The 22,008-nt window shown below is 40.6% G+C and overlaps 2 protein-coding genes across 3 annotated transcripts in view; one reads left to right on the forward strand and one right to left on the reverse strand.

The window, feature by feature from the left end:
- pcsk5a (proprotein convertase subtilisin/kexin type 5a) overlaps window positions 1-9,432 on the forward strand; it is a 31,699-nt gene extending 22,267 nt beyond the window's left edge. The window contains exons 30-36 of the mRNA XM_029280701.2: window positions 451-693; window positions 2,421-2,657; window positions 2,767-2,944; window positions 3,564-3,781; window positions 4,591-4,691; window positions 5,114-5,315; window positions 8,461-9,432. Of these exons, the coding sequence (XP_029136534.2) occupies window positions 451-693; window positions 2,421-2,657; window positions 2,767-2,944; window positions 3,564-3,781; window positions 4,591-4,691; window positions 5,114-5,315; window positions 8,461-8,951 (1,670 nt within the window). The 3' untranslated portion in view covers window positions 8,952-9,432. The remainder of the gene's footprint in view (window positions 1-450; window positions 694-2,420; window positions 2,658-2,766; window positions 2,945-3,563; window positions 3,782-4,590; window positions 4,692-5,113; window positions 5,316-8,460) is intronic.
- A 99-nt stretch (window positions 9,433-9,531) lies between these two features.
- On the reverse strand, window positions 9,532-21,736 carry prune2 (prune homolog 2 with BCH domain). Of its 2 annotated transcripts, none has more exons than XM_020625806.3 (11): window positions 21,026-21,736; window positions 17,915-17,981; window positions 17,626-17,826; window positions 17,184-17,360; window positions 15,999-16,101; window positions 13,253-13,384; window positions 13,036-13,122; window positions 12,511-12,609; window positions 12,369-12,407; window positions 10,707-10,784; window positions 9,532-10,580 (listed from the first exon to the last, which is right to left on the reverse strand). In XM_020625806.3, the coding sequence occupies exons 2-11, from the start codon at window positions 17,967-17,969 to the stop codon at window positions 10,547-10,549; spliced, it is 1,005 nt and encodes a 334-aa protein (XP_020481462.1). In that variant the 5' UTR covers window positions 17,970-17,981; window positions 21,026-21,736; the 3' UTR covers window positions 9,532-10,546. The 2 variants fall into 2 exon arrangements, with proteins under 2 accessions (XP_020481462.1, XP_065821644.1); XM_065965572.1 differs by lacking the exon at window positions 21,026-21,736 and adding an exon at window positions 20,815-20,947.
- Window positions 21,737-22,008: the final 272 nt, after the last annotated feature.

Genomic DNA, 22,008 nt, shown 5'->3' on the forward strand with positions numbered 1-22,008 from the left:
AGGTCTATGGTGACCTTGAACAACATTGCAGAAAATGATCCAGTATCTTCTGCACCCCTCACCACTGCACTGTTGTCTAATGAAGACTTGTGTATATGAGTTAAATAATTAATATTTAGTGCTGTGAATAGAGAGAGAGCAAAGCTAACCAGACTCAGAGTCATTGTGTGTATACACATAGCTGGCCAATAAAAGCTGATTCTGACTCTGACTCTAAAAACACAATATTTTGATGAAAAGCTTATTTTCCCATTAAACAGCAAAATTCACAAAATCCAAAAACTCTTCTTAAAATAAACACAAAATCATTCCTACCCCAACAAACAGAAACACTTTTCAAAACTGTTTTGTTGATTTTGTTTATTCTGCTGTGCTGTTTTATTTATTTTTTACCTCAGGGCCACCATATGTCCTTATTGGTTTATGTGCTAAAGGCTGTTCTTTCTTCAGGCTGCGAGGAGTATCACTTCCTCCACGAGGGCCTGTGTGTCCTCGACTGTCCCGAGAGGTTCTTCGAGGACAAAGAGCGAGGGGAGTGTTTGCGTTGCCATCCCGACTGCGCTTTGTGTGACGGCCCCAACAGCAACGACTGTGATGACTGTGTGGACCCGGAGGTGACTCTGTACAACGGGGCGTGTCTGCCCTCTTGCCCCGCCCACACCTATCGAGACACTGTAACAGCAGAATGTAGAGGTAACACAGGAAACATCCGCAACAGCTTGTCTGCCTGTTTTAAATCTTATCTGTTATACAGAGGTGGGAACAGTTATTAAAAATGTATCTTTGTTCATGTTAATCCGTTAGCAAAGCTGATAACTTTGATAGCAGTTAATCAGTAAACTGAAGTTTACATTAGCGTTAACCGGTATTATTCAGAAGAAGAAAAACATCAGCTTTTTCTAATGTCATTAGATTTGAGTTCTTAAGAGGTCATGACGGCTTAAAGTCAAAATACACACGTGTCTTTACTGAAAATCTACAAATAATCACTCCAAGAGCGCTCCAGACGTTCCTTCATGTACAGTAGGTCAAGCAGCATTTCACAATAAAAGCATCTGAAATTAACGCTGATAAATAACAATTCAAGGATTAAAGGAGGTGTGCCCAGCTCTGCTAGTGCGGGCTTAATAAGAGCAGAAAAATGCAGTTTTTCTGATCAAAAGTAACTCAAACCCCATTTGAATAATGAATATTATATGATTTACTTTTTATTGTACTTTCAGAAGTCTTGCTTTTCGGGTAAGACAAAGTAAAAGATGCTCCACTTCTCCACAAACTTTGTTTTCTCCTCTCTTATGCAACACTTTTGTCCTGTAGAACGCCCTCAATGCTTTTCCTCAATTATATTCCTCTCCTCTGCCTGAGTGTGTTTCCTGACTTTGGCTCTGACTAAAATAGCAACGCTTTTCAGACGGTTAACAGGCAGCTGTCAAACCTTGAAAAACAGAGCAGCGATGCCAAAGACGGTTCCCTAGAGGAAAAACACACTGCTCCATTTTTTTTTTTTTTGTGATTCAAAAATCACAAAGGATGCCGTGTTTCTCCCAGGAAAACATTGTAGGCGATGCCCACTTTTATTGCTACATACAGGAGCTGCCAGCAGTAAGATATCTGAAAGGAAGTACAGTGGTGTACTGCAAAATGGACAGAGGGGGGATTTTGTTTATTTTCATCTGAACTCAACACAGGATAGAAAGAAGTTGTTTGTACAAACATGAAAAGGACATAATAGGAGGAAACAAATAAGTTAATTGTCTGACTACATAAAAATGAATGAATTATTCACATACATGCATGCACACCATGTACAGAGTCTGAGTCCCGGCTGAAGGGCTGGTTTCCATTCTAACCCCCTTCTTTTGCATAATTTCATTTCCTCCTCTTTCTCAGCTTCATCTTCACAGTTTTATAAAGTGAAAAAGGCCAAACAAGTTTGATTAAAAACTACACAACATCTGGAAAAGGGTGTTCTTGTAAAGCGGCTTACATACACAAAGTGATACTCAGAGTGCATTACAGTACGAATCCTAAATGCACATGATGAAAGACCCAATGAACACGAAATCAAGGAACGAGTGCCACAATTACAAGTTAGAAAGTAATACCAGATTTCTGTCAAATGTAAAAATAAGAAATCCATTGTTGTGTAAAATCAGATAAAAACATGAGGGTTTATTTTAAACAATCAAATAAATGCATGGAACGTTAAGTTCAAAGTTAAAGTAGAGTGAATGCTTAAATTATTGTTTTTAAGCGAGCTGGCTTCCTGGCATTTACAGAAAGTGTGTTCCAGAGATTTGGGTGCGATTATCAGACAAATAAAAAGTCAAGACTGATAGATTTTGTTCCTCCGATTATGCGTTTCACTCCAAGTGTGATTATATCCTTAATATGATTCAGTGAACTTTTTCTGCTTCCAGGATGTGATGCATCCTGCCTCACCTGCTCCGGTCCCCACTCCGTCTCCTGCACCAGCTGCAGAGACGACCACAGGCTCGAGGGCCACAGCCATTGTGTGCCATTAGCCAACAAATGCTCAACTCACGAGTACGCAGACCAGCACGGGGACTGCCATCCGTGTCACAAATATTGCCACAGGTGCTCAGGTCCGGGCAAAACTCACTGCCTGAGCTGCACCCAGAGACATCTCCTGCTCAGTGAGTCGGGTTTGAAGGCCTCGTGATAATCTCCAAACTCTCCAAGCATCTGTGACTTGTTTGTTTGTTTGTGTGGTTGTGTGATCTCCATGTGTGTTTGTCGCTACAGATGGCACCTGTGTGGATGCGTGCCCCACCGGCTACTATGAGGACAAGCTGGGCCAGAAATGTGAACCTTGTCACGCTTCCTGTCAGACGTGTGTTGGGGAAAACAGCAACGAGTGCCTCGCCTGTAAAAGCCACCTATTCAGAGAGGGCAAAGAGTGTGTGGAGACCTGCCAGCACAGGTAGTTTAACCTGCTCACTGCCCAGCTGTGCTGCTCATCTATCACATTCAATGTGGTCACACAGTGTTGTCATTAATAAAAGATGGGCTCAGTCCCATAATGTCAGGGTGGACACCAAACCATTGCTTTCCTTTAGTTAACTGGACAGGGGTGCAATTTGGAGATCAAGCTAATTTAGCCTGAGATTTAAATAGCCACGCATGCAGCCTGTAAAATGCTAATTAGACTAGATTTTATTAGGGGAAGCAGTGATTGTGAGAGTTAAATTAATGTCCTGTTAAATTGATGTGCAGTTAAATATTCAAAAAGGGACACAAAGAATTTTAATTGTTGGACCTGCAACCCTTAATATGCTTGTTTTTTTTAGGCCTGCATCGAGTATTACTATAAAAAAAAAGAAGAAAATATCACTTTGACTTTAATATCCAGAGTCTATGTCATGTCCTCCCTCAGTAGAGCCTTCAAGTGTTTTGTTGTGGCTGTTTTCCCCGTGTCATTGTAGTTTGAGATGATTACAGCTGCTTGTGACTGAGTGGCAGCGGAGAAGAATTTCCTTTGACGACAAACAAAGCTCTCATCTTCTTTAATTCAATCGTATCCATCATAACTTTCCCACCAGTCACTATGGAAACACGGACTCGGGGATATGTGAGAAGTGTGACCCGAGCTGTGGTGAGTGTATCGGAGGCGGGGAGGACAGCTGCCTGAGCTGCGCTCTGGGTCTCATCTACTTGCGGAAAGAAGGCCGCTGCCTCCCCTCGTGCCCTCTGGGATACTACCACGACGCCGTGCACAGGACCTGCGCGCACTGCCACACCAGCTGCAGAGCGTGTTCAGGTAGGAGCGTCCACTCAGCACTAATTTAATATTGTGGGAATACACACACACACACACACACCAACACACACACCGTTGTAGGTGATGAGATATTGATGCTTCTGTTGTCTCAACGGACTGCAGATGTGAAAGCGCTGAACTGCTCGGACTCTGCTGTGTATCGGCTGCATTAATCTTATAGACTGAACAGTACAGGTTCATGCGGAATACTGCAGACCCAACAAAGGAGCTTTTATTTTACCATTCATGAATGAATAATGTGAACACTTTAACTTTTATTTAATCCAAAGTTTCATAACAAGTCTGTCAATATTTCTTAATCTTGCTAGTGTCAATAAATTATTTGATGTGAAATCAAGAACTCATGACGAAGAACATTCCTTTTATTTATTTTACGTCGCTAAGAACTTAAAGAACTTGGAAATGTAGATGTAAACACATTACCAAGGCAGAAATTTGTATTTGTTTGGGACCATTTTCAGTCCTGGATTAAGTTCCAGTTAATTTGTTCAGCTGCTGGAGTTATCAAATACATCCAAGTGCCAATGTTCAGTATAGTGTCGGAACATTTAAACACAATCAATATCCCACTTTGACAACACAGAAAACACTTTTCCTGACGCCTGATGGATGTGGGATACTTTTTGATGGATAATTAATTCTAGAGGGGAATCATTTACAAACCTCCTGAAGGTTGGACAGCATGGTGCATTTATGACCTGGAACAACAATTTTTTGGAATGTATGAACATTAATATACAGAGCAGGTGATTTCCAGACTTACCCTTTGAGTTGTCTTGTATCTGCAGGAAAAGATTCTCGATCCTGCGTCTCATGCTCCCCTGGATTTCTGCTGTCTGACGGCATGTGTGAGTCCATGTGCGATGTAGGCCAGTATCCTGTTATAAAGGTAACCATGCAATATTTAAATTAAGTTTTAATTTCACAAATATTAACTTTTCATTAAAGAAAAAAAAAAAAACCTAAGCCTGTCCTTGCTCCACCAAAAATAATCATTAACTAATGTTTTGGCCCCGGGTGTCAAATAATGCAATTCAGGCTGACTTATTACTGCACCGCGAGAAATTTCAAACAGCAGAGTGAAAATTATGACTGTGTCATGATTCAAAATAAATCTCCTGGCTCATGCTGTGAGGCTACTGACTGAAAGTGTCTGGCAGGTAGATGCATATTAATTGGTTAAGCTGAAAGGCAGTGCATTAGTTATATTCAGCCCTTTTGGTAATGAAAGTTTTCTTTGAAGCTTTGATGTAGAATTCCTGCTGTAGCTGTGTGTCTGGCTGTGATGTCCTCTCTCCTACCCCTCGTCAGGGTTCAGGCCACGCGTGTGAAGAGTGTGACGTCTCCTGTCTGGAGTGTCGGGGTCCTGGTTCAGCCAACTGCACCATGTGTCCTCCTCAGGCCATCTTAGAAGCTGGAGGGCGCTGTCTGCTGTGTTGCCGCCATGAGGAAGAGGAGGAGGAGGAGGCCTCGACGCAGCAGCAGGACTGTTGTAACTGCACTGAGACTCGAGGTAGGCTGTGGGTCGGTGCTGCTTATAGAGAGAATCAGAGGAAAATGTAGACTTCACATGACATGGTTTATAGTTTATGATAAATATTTAAGTTACTTTGTTGAAGTTGAAAATAATAATAATTAGAATAATTAGAAGAAAAATATCTATTTGTAAAGCCCCTTTAAAAACATGAGTTTTATAAAGTTATTTGACTTGAAAGAATTCAAGCAGCAACCTCCGGTGTTGAAAATTGAAGCCGATATGGAAGGGCAAAATCCTGGAGTTTGTCGAGGGTCCGCTTGAGGCTGGCTGCGGAAGCACTGGAAGTCCCACACACACCCATTATGAAAAGCCAGTTTTTACAGCAGAGATTAACATGTTTACAGCCTGGTTAAAGAAAACTAATTGGTGTGATTAGCTTATTGGGGGTAAATGCACGGGGGGGTACATTTTTTAATAGCTCTTTCTTTTTGATCTTTTTGAGGTGTGTAGTTGACCTGATTGACAGGCAGGCATGCATGATGTAATTCTACAATTCTACAATTCACTTAGCAGACGCTTTTATCCAAAGCGACGTACATCAGAGAGTAAGTACAACACAAGCAAGGATCTAGAAAAAAGGGAACAATGTGAGTAAGAGCAAACGATCAGGTTTGAGTCTGATTGGACACACAGGTGCTGACAGGAAGTGACCAGAGGCAAAGCACAACATTGAGGGCAGTTCTTGAGAGCTCTAATCAGTATAGAAACCATCTTATAAGTCATCGTTATCAAACAAAAACAATCATCACAACCATCATCATCATCATCAATGATATTGAAACCATCATCATTAAGTTAGTAGGTATTCATGAAAGAGCTGGGTCTTTAACTTTTTCTTAAAGGTGCAAAGGGACTCTGCAGCTCTTTTAGGAAGGTAGAAGACGAGTCGTGCTGCTGCATTTTGTATCATGTGCAGAGGTTTGATAGTGCATGTAGGAAGACCTGCCAGTAGAGAGTTGCAATAGTCAATGCGTGACATCACAAGAGCCTGTACCAGGAGCTGTGTAGCGTGTTCTGACAGGTAAGGTCTGATCTTCCTGATGTTGTTCAGGGCAAATCGACATGACCGGGCAATCGAGGCTACTTGAACCTTAAAAGTTAGCTGATCATCAATCATGACACCCAGGTTCAGGGCAGACTTTGTGGGCATGAGTTTGGTTGTTCCAAGCTGGATATTGATCTGTGGTTGCATAGAGGGACTGGCTGGGATGACAAGTGACATGTAATGATTTGTTAAGAAGCTTAAAACCAGCCTTCAGGCCCAGCTCTTAGGTGGTCGTTGGGTTGACTGAAAGTTAGGGTAGGACAGCATTTTCAGCATGGCGACCGGCCGCCATTGATGGGACTCCACAGCCCCCTGCAGTAGTGTGCAGTAACGTGAAGTCACTCAGGCTTTGACCATTAATATTTACAGTCTACAGAAAAATCACAAAACTCAGTAGGAAGCAAAAGAACCCAAACATGGCCAGACACAGCAAGGCAATACGAGGTACAGTTAATATAAATGTAGACCAGAAGAACAAAATATGTCAAAACAAAAAGTGAAGCAGAGAGAAAACAGAGGAAAAAAAGGGGGTTAAGCATTAATAAGCAAACTAAGACAGGAAGTGAAGCAAGAAGAAATAGAAGCAATAAAAAGACACAAAATAAATAAGAAGATATAAAATGAACCAAATAAATAAGAGAGAAAGGATATAAAAGTTTTTTGAAAAAGAAATAGAAGAACTGAAAGCAAAATAATTATATAAAATAAAGTGAAGAGTTCAAAAGAGTCTATAAAAGAAGTCATTTTTAAAGATGTCTCCGATGGCACAAAACAAACAAACAAAAAGATCAGTCACTTTGACATTTCTGTGTTGATGGTTTAGTCATTTTATACTAAGATTCTTGTCTGAAGTGTTTTCTCTAGAGCCCGACCGATTAATCGGCCTGTCGATAATATAGGCCGATAGCAGCATATCCAGTGACTATCAATATCGGTTAACTTTATCTCAGATACGAGCCGATTTTACAGGATTTATTCACCAGTCAAATAGCATTTCATTTGAGTTTCAGCGCATTACACTAGCAATTCTCTTTCACCAGCAGAGGTCACTATATTGATACAACAGTGTGTCAAGTGGTGATGCACGCACATGCGTAGTTACTTTCCAGTTGAGTGACCATCTTGTCTTCATTATACATGTTTTCCACAAGTTTTTGATAACTGCATTGGAGGGATCAACACGATAAATGTGTATAACTATATTTATCTCCATAGAAAGAGCTAAGAAAGATATCGGCCAATATATCGGTATGGTTTTTTTTTTCTCTCCTTAATATCGATATCTGTAGTTTTCTCTGCACTCTTCTCACTGGTTTGAAATGAGTGTAATAAAAAGTTTACAGTTGGTGAATTGAAGGCAACTGTTAATCAGAGCTGACCCACACAGTCCCGATGAAGCAGATGACGTTTGAACACTTGTTAAATAATTTCCTACATTTCATATTTTAACTGTTGCTTATTAAGTTGTGAATGTTTAATATTTTAGAGATTAACTCTCAGATGCTTTAAAGCAAGTTGAGCGTTCTTAAGAGATCTGACACTGTAGGATTCATAATGTGTGAGCGCATCTTTAGTAAAGTGAACGGCGTTCTTATCAGTTATTGGCTCGGGATTTTGGTCTTTTGAGAAGAATTTAGTAGTTTAGATAGTTTAGATAATTTTTTAAACAAAATATTCCTCTGAACTAAAAAACAGCACCAATAACCTGCATTAAGATAATAAGAGCCTTAGCCTGGGAGGCGAAACCCAGGGGGATAAAACAAAGGCTGGAAATTACTTTCTGATGCTTGTTAAGCTTATTACTGAGAGTGCATTGTAATGAGTGAAGGTGACTCTGTTTGGCATGTTTGTATTTTATCAGCTCCTTTCTTCTCTGATCTGGACTTTAGAAAACAAAGTTCAGAAAGAATTAAGTGAATAACTGAAACTAAAACTCTGAAAGTTGTTGGGACTAATTCATGTTTTTGAAAAGTTACAGGGTCATGTTTATGTATCCTCCCAGAAAACAGGATGAAAAGATCAAATATGACTACATTCAATTTATCTTTCCATTTCCTGTCCGTGTGGGATTTCCAGGCGAGTGTGTCCTCAGCACCAACCTGGCCTTCAGAAACGAGGAGGAAGAGGAGGCTCGAGGTAACCTGGCCCTTTTCATCATCGCCTGCATCCTGTTGGTGCTTGGACTAGTAGCCGTAGTGTTCCTCATCAGACACTCCCGCTCCAAGAGAGCACCCCCGGACATCACTCCCCGCGGCTACGAGAAGCTGGGCTCCGGCGGGGGTTACGGAGGCAGCAGACATGGCGGCTACAGCTCTTCCTCCTCTACGTCTCACAGCAACCGTGGCGCCAGCTCCTCCTCCTCCGGAGGCCGCTTCCAAGAGTCTCAGCTGGTTGACATCAGCGAGCGTCGCTCAGGGGCTAAGGAGGATGACGACGATGACGAGGACGAGGACATTGTTTACATGGGTCAGGATGGCACTGTGTACAGAAAGTTCCGGTACGGACAGCTGGGAGAGGACAACGAGGATGAGTTGGAGTACGATGACGAGAGCTACACGTTCCGATGAAGATTAAGAAAACCTTTATCCTTCCTCTTTCCTCTGTGCTCTTCATCTCCTCCTACCCAGGGGGGGCAGACCCATTTATCCTCCTCTGAATATGAGTTGAAACGAGACATGAGAAGCTATTTATAAAGCACGGCATTCTACAACTGCTATCCATTCACAAAATGAAAAGTACAGCTAAAAAAGTCAACGTGAAACACTCTCAAGGGCTTTTTTTATATAATGAAGCTTCATTTCTAGTCTTGTTTTTAAGTATGTTGACTCCCTGCATATATCTTTATATTAAATAACTTGAAATAGTATTACCTAGTTTTGAAAATGTCATGAATCATGCTATCCATCTTTTTAATTGTTGTGTCAGATTTGCATTGTAAACTTAATGAAACGTTGTATTTCTTTTGCTTTCCTACATCCCCATGTTTTCTCCTGACTTTGACTTTTCATTTCAAAAGGTGTTCTGTTCAAATAAAGTCTCAAAAAGAAAGCATTGGAAGAGTGACTCATGATTTCCAATTTAGCAGCAGAGCAATCACAATGAAACTGGCTCATCTGACATGATTGAAATGACTGAAGAAAACAAAACTCAGACTTCAGTCCATGTTTATTAAATTACTAGACAGTGATCCATCATTTCTCTGAACATCCTTTATACACCAAAGAGGACTCGAGTGTGAGAGGACAGTCCGTTATCTATGAGAGGACATGCACTGATGCACAAATGCACACATGCGTGTAGAGACGCTCACTCTCACACACACACACACACACTGAAGATATTGTGCTTTACAGATATCCCTTTTTGATGTTCTTCTGAGGTTTCATCTTGATGATCCAAGAGAAGCTGAGGATTATGCTCATGTATTTGACGGACTGTAAACACACACACACAGCTTTAAAGACATGCTCTCAGATTGCACTTAAACGTTGATTTTTAACCTGTTCCTTCTCGGTTTCATAGACTCTATAAAGTGAAACATTTCTATTTCTAGGTTTATTTCTCAGTTTTAGAACAAGTACTCACTAAGACAGAGGTTGTGATTGCCTAACTGCAATACTTGGTCATTTATGGCACAAGGTTTTTCTTTGTCTTTTTGGCAAAAACCTTGTGCTTTTATTGTAAGTTGGTGACACACAGGTTACTTATTTATCTGAAATACTGAGAGAGTGTGACCAGTAAAGGATGATATTATTGCTTCGCTGCTTCTCATGCACACAACTACAAACACTATCGACTCTACAAATGGATTTTGCGCAGTGCACTGTCTGGTGTGTAATTGCATTTCCTACCCTACCGTGAACGGTGATGCTACCCTGGACGTGCTGCCAAGCATCACATTCAACTTTATAGTTCTCTGGATTGTAAGTTTAAGGTAAAGATGCTACAGCAGCCGTAAAGAATGAGATCTACCTCTGAGTGTAAGATTGTAAGTTTCATATTTAAATCCAGTGACTTATTGGCATCCCCTGAAACACACACACATACACACACACAAACATACACACACACTACAGCTGAACAGGCCTTCCCAGTTTCACCCGTAAAATACAACAGTGACTTCTGAACATTGAGGTGACCCATCCATTTTGGAGTCTTGGGTTTAAGTGCTGCTGGCACCGGCTGCGTTTTGCCTGCTGCGAAGACCAAAAAGAACAAAATAGAGACATTAAAGTTGGGTATGTTTATGTATGGGTGACAAGACTGCTGACACCGGGCCATTACTCTTCTGTGTGTGAATTTAAACGTCTGCGAGGACTTACTCTGTTCTGCCTGCTGCGGCGGCTGCTGCTGCTGCCGCTGCTGCCGCTGGCTCTGGTCCCAGCAGAAAACTATTCATTCTTGAATGAAAGAAGACAATGAGGGGCAGAGTAGAATGTATAGCTGTTATGACGAGATATTTTGTGAATTTAAAGACATATAACTTGTGATTCAAAGCACAACTGACAATCACACAGCTGCTGTCTTCTGACTTTTTCGCTGCAGGCACTCAATCAATAGTAAAAATGTGGAAGAATATTAGAACAAATTAAAAGTAAAACAACTTATTTCATCACCCGTTATCAATCATCAGATAAATGCTAATGTTTGCAGTCAGTCACTTTTCTAAATTGTAGGAAGCAAGGAAGTGGCTGAATGCTATTGTAACCTTTCAAAACTAAACTGTTGTAAGATAGGAAAAGAAAAGTGCAAATAAACGTTCCTTTATTTAAACAACATAAAGGTCTACCCATTAGCTACCATCAAACAACAGCTAAAGTTAGCTTTTTATTACTTCCTAGCAATACTGTCGTTAGCAAATACTGCTTTCCTATCATATCGTACACCACACAATAAAAAGATAACTTTACCTTTCAGTTACTTCCCATTAAATGGTTCAACTAGGAGCTGGCTGGGTGCTAACGTTAGCTTTGTCTAGAGATGGCTAATGGGTTATTAACTAAGTTTTTTTACTTTTAATTTTAAATTCGACCCATAGTTCCTTAAAAAGCCCATATTATGCCCTTTTTGGGGTTCGTATATTTAATCTATGTACCTACTTTTGTATGTTCACAATAGCTAAAGTTCGTCAGCTACGCTCTGTTGAGCCCACACTGTTAGACCCCACGTGGGCCAAGTCTGCTCTGATTGGTCTGCTGATCCACTCTGTCGTTATTGGTCAGTTGCTCAGCACGCTTCTTGGAAATTTCAAAATGAGCTGCTGGGCTTGCCACAACGAGCCAATGGGCTTAGATCAGTGATCTCACACTGACAATGACGTCGGACTGACACATTTTTATCGAGGGGGGCTAGAACCGAGCGTTACATGCGGCTAATGCTACAGCTAACAGGAGGAAGTAGGAGAAGCCGTGTTTCCGCGGACTTTGAATTTTTGCACATAGATGTGCCTAAACATGAACAGGACACTTGGAAAACAACATATAAAACCAGAAAAAGCATAATATGGGACCTTTAAGATTTTCACAATTCATTGTCTAACCGGTTGCTTATCCATCAAGAAATATCTTCTGCATTTCTACCACTTATAACTTCACACAAGTCGGCTTTGGTCTGTGTCTGAATCAAAGGAAAATGGCCGCTGTGTGAATGACGAATTAGTCAGCAAGAGATTATAATGGATTCTACAGTTCGTGCATTTATTATCAGTGTAATCGATCACTGTGAAATAAGTACGGGCTCATCTATTTTACAGTAATGATTAATGAGATAAAACAATGCATTTAGCATCTTTAGCAACTTTTTTTCCCAGGCTCCTTTAATTGCAGCCTTAGTCAGATCCAATTGGTCCTCTTCCAACAGAAGAGTCCCTGTGATGTGAAAGTGAGCCATCTGATAAATGAGCGCTCCAGCCAAGGATAAAACTGAGACAGGGGCCACTGGCTCTGCAGAGCGAAGTAAAGAGAGGCAGGAGAGTCGGTACTTACTTTGAGTTCTCTGCCGCTTCCTTCAGTTCCTTGTCAAGTCTAAAGGTGAGAGTTCAAATGACAAGATGAATATGTAAAGAGATAGTTCATGCTCAGTGGAGGTTGGGGGTGGTGCATTTTTTAGGGGGCTGGAGGGACTCACCTAATGATACACTCTGGGATCTGGATGCTATCCATGGGGATGAGTTCCTGCAGCTCATCCAGACTGGTCACATACTTTATTTTACTGCTGAACTTGGCGCTGTGACAAGAGCAACATGGACACACACACATAAAATCAAGTACCAGTGCAATGACAGGCACATAAAGAAGATGGTGGGCAGTAACTGGCTTGGCATCCGAGAAACAAAATTATAGTCTGTTTTCTAAAAAAGGATTTAACAGCCATGCTAGCATCTCCGTGAGGCTGAACTTCATTACAGAAGTGCAGTAAGCTTAATGCTAACACAGCATACTAGAATTGTCCCAAAGCAAAAGAGAAATGTCCTGAAGTTCAGAAGTATAATGTTTTCTGTGTTTAGCATTTAGTCATTTGAACCAAACATGGCTTAAGCTTTCCAGTAAATCAATAGTGTGCAGAAATGAAAATTGCACTGTTGGACAACAAAAGTTATAAAACCCAATGATAACCAAAATCTTTTTTTAAGTTATTCTGTTGTTTCTTTACCTGATGAATGGCTTGGTAATAGCTAGAACGGTCCTGATAAACCACGACGGATGGAGAATAATGAAGGATTTCAAATTCTTCCGGAGCCTGGAGACAACAAAATATGTCAAATGTTAGGTGTGAGTGTGTCCTATCTTATATCTACTTTCCATTCAGGGGAGATAATGTTTTTTTATTAAGATGCTACTCAATATGAACTGATTAAGAGGAAAAATACCTTCTGTCAATCATCTGATAGCATTTCTTCAGCCAGCCAAGGCCGGGCATTCTTCTGTGAGGTGTGGCTCCATTTAAGTACACGATCATGTAGTCCTCGGCCACCATCAGCTCCAGTGTGCTGATCACATATCTGAAGACAAACGCACAAAAACATGCATCAATACACAAAAGTTGAATATTAGGAACTTGCCGAACTTTTCCCTAATTAAGCATTACAGTACATTATACGTATCCCTTCAACTTGTTCTTAAAGAAAATGTAACAATATAAACAGTCTTCAGCCATGCAGCATTTCACTGTTAATATGTAATATGTTCAAATGTGAAGTTTACAGATTTGAATTTTAACTAAAGTTGCAGTCAGGATCTTAAATGTGTGTCACAAAATGAAAAACCTAGTCGATAATTGTTCAGACATTTCACTTCAAAATCCCAAATGATACTCTAATAGTGACGCTTAAACAAAACTAAGATATCTCTGAAGTCAATAGTATTCATTTGCATCTGGGGAGTATCAATTTCTGTACAATTCATCCCATAGTTGTTTAAACATTTCATGAGGACAAAAGTGGAGAGAACTAACCACAAGAAAAGATGAAAATAAAGATACACCACTATCATAGCTTAAAGTTTTTAATGCATTTTTAAATTGATCATGTGTTCAAATTTCTGGACACAATATGTCATACCAAATGTTAAATGGTAAATAGACTTGAGTTTGTAAGGCGCTTTTCTAGTCTTTTTTTACACTGCATGTCACACCTACCCATTCACACGCAGAGGTTGCTATGTAAAGTGACCTTTAGAGGTCATTTATCCCGATCATACACATTCATACGCTGCTGACAAAGCTGCGGGAGCAATTCAGGGTTAAGTGTCAGACATGTTTGCCGCAGGAGCTGGGGATCAAACCCCAACCATCCAGTTGAGAGACAACAACTGTCTGCTTTAAAGATACAATTGGAGAATATCTTGACATTTGTTTCATTGTATTTCAAATAGTAAGCTATAAACCAAATGAGAACTACCACTTCTTTCACTCTTAAGTGGACAGTAAAAGGCCTCTTGTGTCAGCGCACTGATCTACTAAATTCTAGATGTCAATAGAAAAAAAAACAGAAAAGCCCTCTGGTTCCAAAATGGTGAAATGTGGAAGTAAGAATTGCAGAGCCATGTTTCTTTACTCTGACAGCCAACACCAGGTGAAACTTATCTATGTATGCTGTGTTGTTCTTTATTTAAAATTCTTGCAGTATTTTTTTTAAATTCACTCATTTGATGTTAGCGACAAGAAATCGGTAAGAATGTTGCTTCATGGAAAAACTTTTTTGCTTTGATTGTCTTTTATTCCCCCTGTCTGTGTATTCACCTCAGCAGCTCAATCAAAACACTTCTATTCTGAAATCCAATACTTTGAATTACACCAGAAAAAGTATCCTTTTTTCTTTTCTCTTCACAACACCCCAAATTCTCTTCGTCTTCTCACACAGCAGGGAACTTCGTTGCCGTGCTTTGAAAATAAAGATGAATATCCTCGTCTTACAAAGTCCTACTGGTTTTCCTCAATAACTCCTCTAACTTCAATGACTTTGAGCTCAGTCTGAGTCTCCTTTTCTCCTGAGTCAATGTCATTCTCAAGAAATCAACAATGAAGATCCACTCTGTTTCGTGACTGTGGTGATCTTCTCCCACTAACATCAAGCATACATGTCGTCAAGCACCGGCACAAGTTAACTCCTTTTCACAAGGATTCAGACCTAAAGCCATTTGGCATCAGAAACTGCAGACACCATGGCTTACCTCCTTTCATTTCTATCCAAAACTCTCAGATATGCCAGCTTACCCAATATCTTTCACAGAACAGCCTGTGGGATGTCCAAGCATGAAATGTGACTGTGCCAGCACAACAATGAAGATATCTACATAATAGATCTCATAAACAGACGAGACTATCACATCTATCACATAAAACTCAGAGTTTTCCATGCGTCAAGGGGCCACAGCCGGTTTAAAGCATTTCGCAATATCTTAATATGTTAATAAAAAATCACAATTTGAGTGAGATCACTTTATTTACATTGGCTTTTTTGTTTGAAATCAATTGGTGTACTATATGTTATCATGCTAACATTGAAGTGGATAATTAGCAGCTGAGTTCACCATATTACTACTGCTCTTCCCAAGCTTCTTGCTCACTACATTTTAACTGAGGCTGACTGGAATTTTCCACTTGTTTGAATAGAAGACTCCAATTAAGACTTAAATAAGTCTAGTCATGGATTCTTTCTCATGGCTCATGTTTTGAAATTTATCCCCCAAATTTTTTTTTGGAAATACTTGATAAACCAGTAACATTGATGTAATTGCTAATTTGCCATTTTAAGCAAGAAATCCCACTAAATTGAAATTGTGAACATTGAACGTTATAATTGTAAGCAACCTTTGTAAAGAGCTTCACAGAGCTGCCAGCTCGGCTTCAAACTCAGTCTTGTTTGGGACATGGATGATGTGGAGTCATTCCAACATAGATACTAATAGGGCCATAAGATATTCATTTCCTGTTACTAGTGGTGCTAAAAAAAAAAGAAAACATAATTCATGAGCAATGACTGTAGCTCTTCTTGGATAACAAAGTTGCAGTTTCATGAGTGAATGAATTCCTGACTTACAGCTAAGGAAACATAATGACTGAAATAGTAGAAGATTTATTTCAAAGGTTGTAAGTCATTGCATTGTAATACTTACAGGAAGAGATTCTCCATTATTTCATGGTATTCCTCTCTGTCACTGTCTGGCAGGAAACAGGCAGCAAACACTATGATGGCATTCACTCCATTACTATAGTAGCCTTTATAAAAACACAGAACAAAATAATTAACAAGAGTTCACTTTACCTTGATTCATGGCCTTTATTAGCATAGCTTTCATGACTTGATTGCTCTTATTTTTCTCCCTTTTGTTCGTTTCATCAGCCAATCTGGGTGTCTATTGTCCATCTGTCTCTCTCTACTCTGTTTCCTCAAACTAGTATTCAGAGTAATGTAATTTGCTTTTATTCACCAACCCATTCATTACCAGATTTGGTGACACTCAGATAGAGGGTCTTTTATCTAAATGATGAAGCTGGTGATATTGGCTTTTTAGTGACAGACATCTCTGTTTCCATGGGACAGCTAGGTTTCACTTTAGCCAAAAGCTGATGGGAAGAAAATATTCTGCCTGCACTATGAAGGGCTCCATTTTTAGCCCATAATGGTTATATGGAAGGATCAGCCCATGCCTTTAAGGCTTAGAAGGGCTTCACAAAGGGAGACTTTAGGGTTAGACATCAACCCAACACTGATTAATCTGAGAGTTTATTATATCCAATTGGGCTTTAGCACAGTTTTGTGGTAAATTTTCACTTTATTTCTTAAATTCAGAAGTGTAAGGTTAAGTTCTTGGGATAAGGAACTTTACTTGTTACCATAAAGATTATTTTCAAACTCAAGCCCTTTGATGAAACTGCAAGAAAGCAGCTGCATCCATTTCTTTACTACTAAATCCACACATTATACTACTGTTAATATTCATCGAGCAATGTTTTAGAAAGCACATCCACTTTCATGAAACATACAGGGATAAGAAGACTTTAAAAATTCCACTGTGTTTCGTTTGTGAGAGTTCACTCTCTGACAGCCTGTGGATGATGTAAAACCCATCTGCTGGTTTCATCTACCATCTTTATTTCCTCATTTTTTGTTGTCTGTCCTCCAAGGTAAAAGGAGGCTTTTGGAAAATGAGACTTCCTTCTGAGGCCTCGTTAGCTGCATAGCAAGCTCAAAAACAAAAGGTGATTGTGATATAGTACACCAGGAATAATGACTTTGAGGTCATTTGAGTTTTTTAGACGCAGCTTTTGTAAACACAGGTAATGTTCAAGATAGTCACCTCCATGGGAGATGACTCTCATGTAGGGCTCAATGATCTTCATGTTGATGCGGTGCTCCTGCTCCCCAATGACGACTGTCCTCCAAAGTTTGCCATCCTGACGCTCCTCTTCAGCGCTGTATGTTGGGATCGGATCATAAGGCTCACTTATTCCACTCCTTTTGGCTTTGTTGGGGTCTGATATGAAGAAAAAAACAATACTGTCAAAAACTGTCAACCCTTTTTACATAACACATATTTAGACTTGACACAGAAGGGAAGCGTTGTCCAATTCGGGTGTCGCAGTAGGCCTTGACCTTGTACAATAAGTTATATACACAATGCCAGTACACTGAAGGGAAGCGGCTGAATGGAATTGGATGATCTTTGTACCTTTCCTCCTGGCAAATGGAAAAAATGTCCTTAAGTATCATGATGATTTGGGATACACTCAATGACCCACCTTCCCAGTCCATTTCATGGTCCGTGTAGTCCAGGTAATCCCCTTCATCTGGCGTGTCGAGGTCATCCACGTTAATGTCGAGATCATCTGGCGTCTCCCCCAAGTCATCCTCGCTTTGGTCCAGTGACAGGCTGATACAAGGAGCTGATAGCTTTTTCCTTTGACCGGCACCTCCTTGCAGGGGTAGAGAGGTAGGAGGGACTGAAAGAAAAAAAAAAAAAAACATAAATTCTTTCTTTGAATAGCTGTTGATGTCTCTGAATCTGAGCTTTGGTTGACCCACTCTCACCTGGTCTGCCTTCGCCCCCCTCAGAGTTCATTTTGCTCTCTGATGCCAGGTCCATCCCCTGGAGGACCTGTGAGGAGATAATTACAGTTTTTAAATGGGCTCTTATTTAAATACAAGAAACTCCAATAATATCCTTCATTATACACAGGGGCGATTCTAGGGTCTGTTAGGGCCCTCGGCAAAGGTTCACTGGGGGCCCCTTCCAATTAATTTCCCTCCTCCGTTTTCCAACCCCAGATGGATAACTCCTCTTAATTTTCCTTCATCGACAAATTTTGGTTTTCACAGGAATCATGCTGTGACGCTTTGCAAGACAGCACTCCCCACTGTCGTTGCTAAATTTGTACAATTTGAGGCAATGCTTTGGTTTCTAAGTTTGTCAGCCGTTGGGGGCCCCGCTCTACTGGCCTGGGGCCCCAAGCAGTTGCCTGCCTTGCCTGTTGACAAGCAGCGCCTCTGATATACACAGTCTGTAAATCCAGAAGACCAGTTATATGACAGACATTTCAATGCATGCCAAACTTTGAAACTGTTCTCCAGCACAATTCAAAAGTGCTGTACAGTTTTGTTCCAACTCAACAGTGTATACATTTGTTCCAAATCTAAAATGTTATAAAGACCACAGGCTTGACCTGCTCTATATGAATAGTTCCCTGAGAAAACATCTGTAATTATATTGCACTTAATACATACTGTTGACTTGATTTAAAATTAGCTCCATCTGGCGCCAGCCTATCTCTCCTTTATGGAGCATATAGGCTGTTGACCACAGGCCACCAGTAATCATCCAATAACACTCAGTCAAAGCCCTTGTTGGTGAGGACCAGGTAAAGACGTATGCTGGGTTTGTATGGTGAGTGTTGTCCAGTTGATGTCGGTAATAATCTCACTGAAGCAGTTTCCAGTCTTGAATTTGCCTCCTTTATTTCCAGGTGACTTGAAATACAGCCGACAGGTTATAGTGTTCATTCTCATGGACGCACCCAGTACAGCACTCAAATCACAACTGGTGATTCAGGCAGAGCAGGTAATAATGAGCAGTTAACTCGTTTCACTGCTTAAACCTGACTACATGAGGTGAGCTGAACTGCACACGGACGACAGGGCGGGGCTGTGACGTCATCACACGTCACAGAGCGCCTTCCGTACAGCTTCTTTTTTTTTCATTTTGAGATGAATCACTTTTGATGGTGCACTAACATATTTTATTTTTTTAAATATTGACATACTGTTCACTGAAGTGACAGTTTCAGAGCATGATAACAACATGTAATTGTTTTTTTTAATTGCAGTTTTCCAGCTGTAACTTGAGACAACGATCTAATAACTTCCTCCAGTAATGAAAACTACAAATTAGAGCAAGAACAACAAATTGGTATGGCTGATACAGTGGCATCATTGACCAATTTGTCCTCTTGTCTGTGCTCTTCTGTGGCAACAATGTTGTCTTGAACGGCATCGGGAACTAATTTATGCCTTCAAGCAGATTAATTGTTTGTAGGTGTGGTTGCTTTCTGTAGTGTTTTATTGTTTGAAATGTAGGAGGGTTTTCTGGTAAATAAGAAGCAGTGTGAGCTGACTTCAGGAGGGAACCAATCATTAGCAGAATGTGTTCTCTCTGTGATCACGTATAAAAGGTTCCTGAATCATATCACATCGTGTTCGCATTTCTTTTGAGAACTAGCAATTCCCCTATTTTTAGAAGAAATTTCCCTCACACCACTTTTTAACCTGAACCCTTTCGTTCTAATGTGACAAGGTCATTCAAATATTGGATTGGAAGAAGAAAAAAAGTTCCCACTCTGTTATGTTTGTGAAGAGTTCCTCACTGGATAATGAAATACTCATCAGCTGGCTTCTCCTCTCTAGAGCCTGTATTTCCTCATTGTTCTGGTTTGCCCCGCCTCTAAGGTAAGATGAGGTTACGCCTAAATAAGACATGTGTATGTGGGCACATAAATTACAAGACATATCTGTCAAGAAATGCCAAAGTATGATTCAAGTCATTTCAATACGGTGCCAAGATTGTGTATATGTTTGTACAGCTGAGAGCACTGAGGAGTTCATTTAACTTTATAACGTCCAACTTAGTATGAATGTAGGTCATAGTTTTTAAAACCTCTGTATTCAGCTGACATATCTGATCAGCTGTTTTTATTTTTTACATTTCATGATTATTCCAGCATGGGCCTTAAAAAATCCAGTATTGGATGAACTTTACCAGCAAAACCACAAAGCTGTGTCCACACCAGCATGTGTTAAGACAATGTATATTGATTTAAATTGATAAGTACATCCACTGTATCTATTTTGAGATGGAGTAATCGAAGAACAGAGGGAGTGAAGACAAAAAGGGATAAGGTGGGGAAAGGAGGAGAAGGGAAGAGAGAAATTAGAAAGATTTGGAGGTTAAAGGTCGTCTTTCTCTGTGAGTAATCCTTCCATTCAAACTGGAGGAAGGGGGGGAAGGTGATGCTGAGGGGTGGGCAGAGAGAGAGGGGGGGAGGAGAGAGGAAGGGAGAGGGGGGGGGGGGGCAGTGCTTGTTACATCATGACAAGCTCCCCCTCCCCATCGTCCTTCTTTTCTAGTGCTGATTCAAAGCGAATGAGTGCACGCTTGCCTGAGCACAGATTGGGGCAGAGATGCAAATTCACAGTGAGTCACGTGTGCTCACTCGCATGAAAAAGGAAGCAATCCTCGTTCCACGTCTGCCCTCTTTGCCTAGAACGAGGAAGATGTGGCACAACAACAAAAAAAGAAAGATGATTCCTGTACAGTGGGGATGACTGTCATGATAAGAATACACAGAAATATGAACAGTATGTGCCCACACACACACACACACACACACTTACAAATCCACTCAAATGAAAGAACATGGAATGAAACATGTTCCTACATTGCAGAAACACAGAATGAGCATCAGCTGGTTTTTTTTGCATTCTCCATCAACATCCACAAGCCAGTGCTGATGACAGCAACCCCTCCCTCTCCCTCGCTTCCTGTCTGCTGGCTGTGAGGGGGGGAAAAAAACAAAACAAGAACATATCCCTCTCTTACATTTCTTTTAATCTCCACAGAATAAAAAAAAAAAGCATCGACCTACTCACCGCACTGCTGGAGCTTGGGATTCTCTGTGCTGGTTTACGTCTCAGATCATGGATGTACTTCCAGGATCCCTGCCTATTTCCTGCTTCCAGCCCTCTCGATGGAGATGCTCAGCTTACAAACAGCTCACAGCTTCCACCATTTTGTGGTCACATGATCAGGGCTGTTACCAAATAAGGGCGATCACCTGCTATAACAGCTCTGTGCACGGCAGCTGAATAAAGCTATAGGGGGGGTGCGTTTGTGTGATATTATTATTACTCTCACCTAGAGGGGATAAGCACGGCATGTATTTGTAGGTGGTGTTGTGTTATTACTACCAGCAAGGAGTGTGGGACTGCTATTAATGCCTGACAGTAGATTTGTGAGCCTAGCTGTGCAGCTACATGATTTCTTTGTAGCCCTCAGGGTAAAAAACAGCAATAAAGAAGAACATTATCAGCTACATGTGCTGATAATATTCACTGGTTTACCACCTGCTGGTAATAAAATGATAACTGATCCAAAGCAAATATCTGAAGCTTACTATGCCACTAAAGCAACTTCAAATGTATCCTAAAAATTCTGCATTGTAGCTGAACTTTTTAACCCTTATACAAGCAAACTACAGCCGCAAAGCAGATAAAATCAACAGTATCTAGACTGTGTCTCCTTCCGTGTGGAAACAGGCACTGTTTGCCCCACAGGTTTAACCTCCCTGGATGCCTCTTTTCACTTACCCCTTGTTTAGTCCCCACAGTTACACAGACAGACTGAGACCAGCCTGACAGACCTTTGCACATTATTTGACCACAGTTTGGTACAAAGGTTGCCAATAAGTGTGACCACGCCTGCAAAACAGTCTTTGGTTAATCAGTGCCATGCAGCCGTGTCCTTAACCATGAGACGAATCTTGCATTCCCGTACAGAAACTGACATTTCTTTTTATGAAAATACTTAATACAATAATTTTTTCGTATGTGACAAAAGTCAAGGAAAAGCTCAG

The sequence above is a fragment of the Labrus bergylta genome, chromosome 17, assembly GCF_963930695.1.
Source record: "Labrus bergylta chromosome 17, fLabBer1.1, whole genome shotgun sequence".
NCBI lineage: Eukaryota > Metazoa > Chordata > Actinopteri > Labriformes > Labridae > Labrus > Labrus bergylta.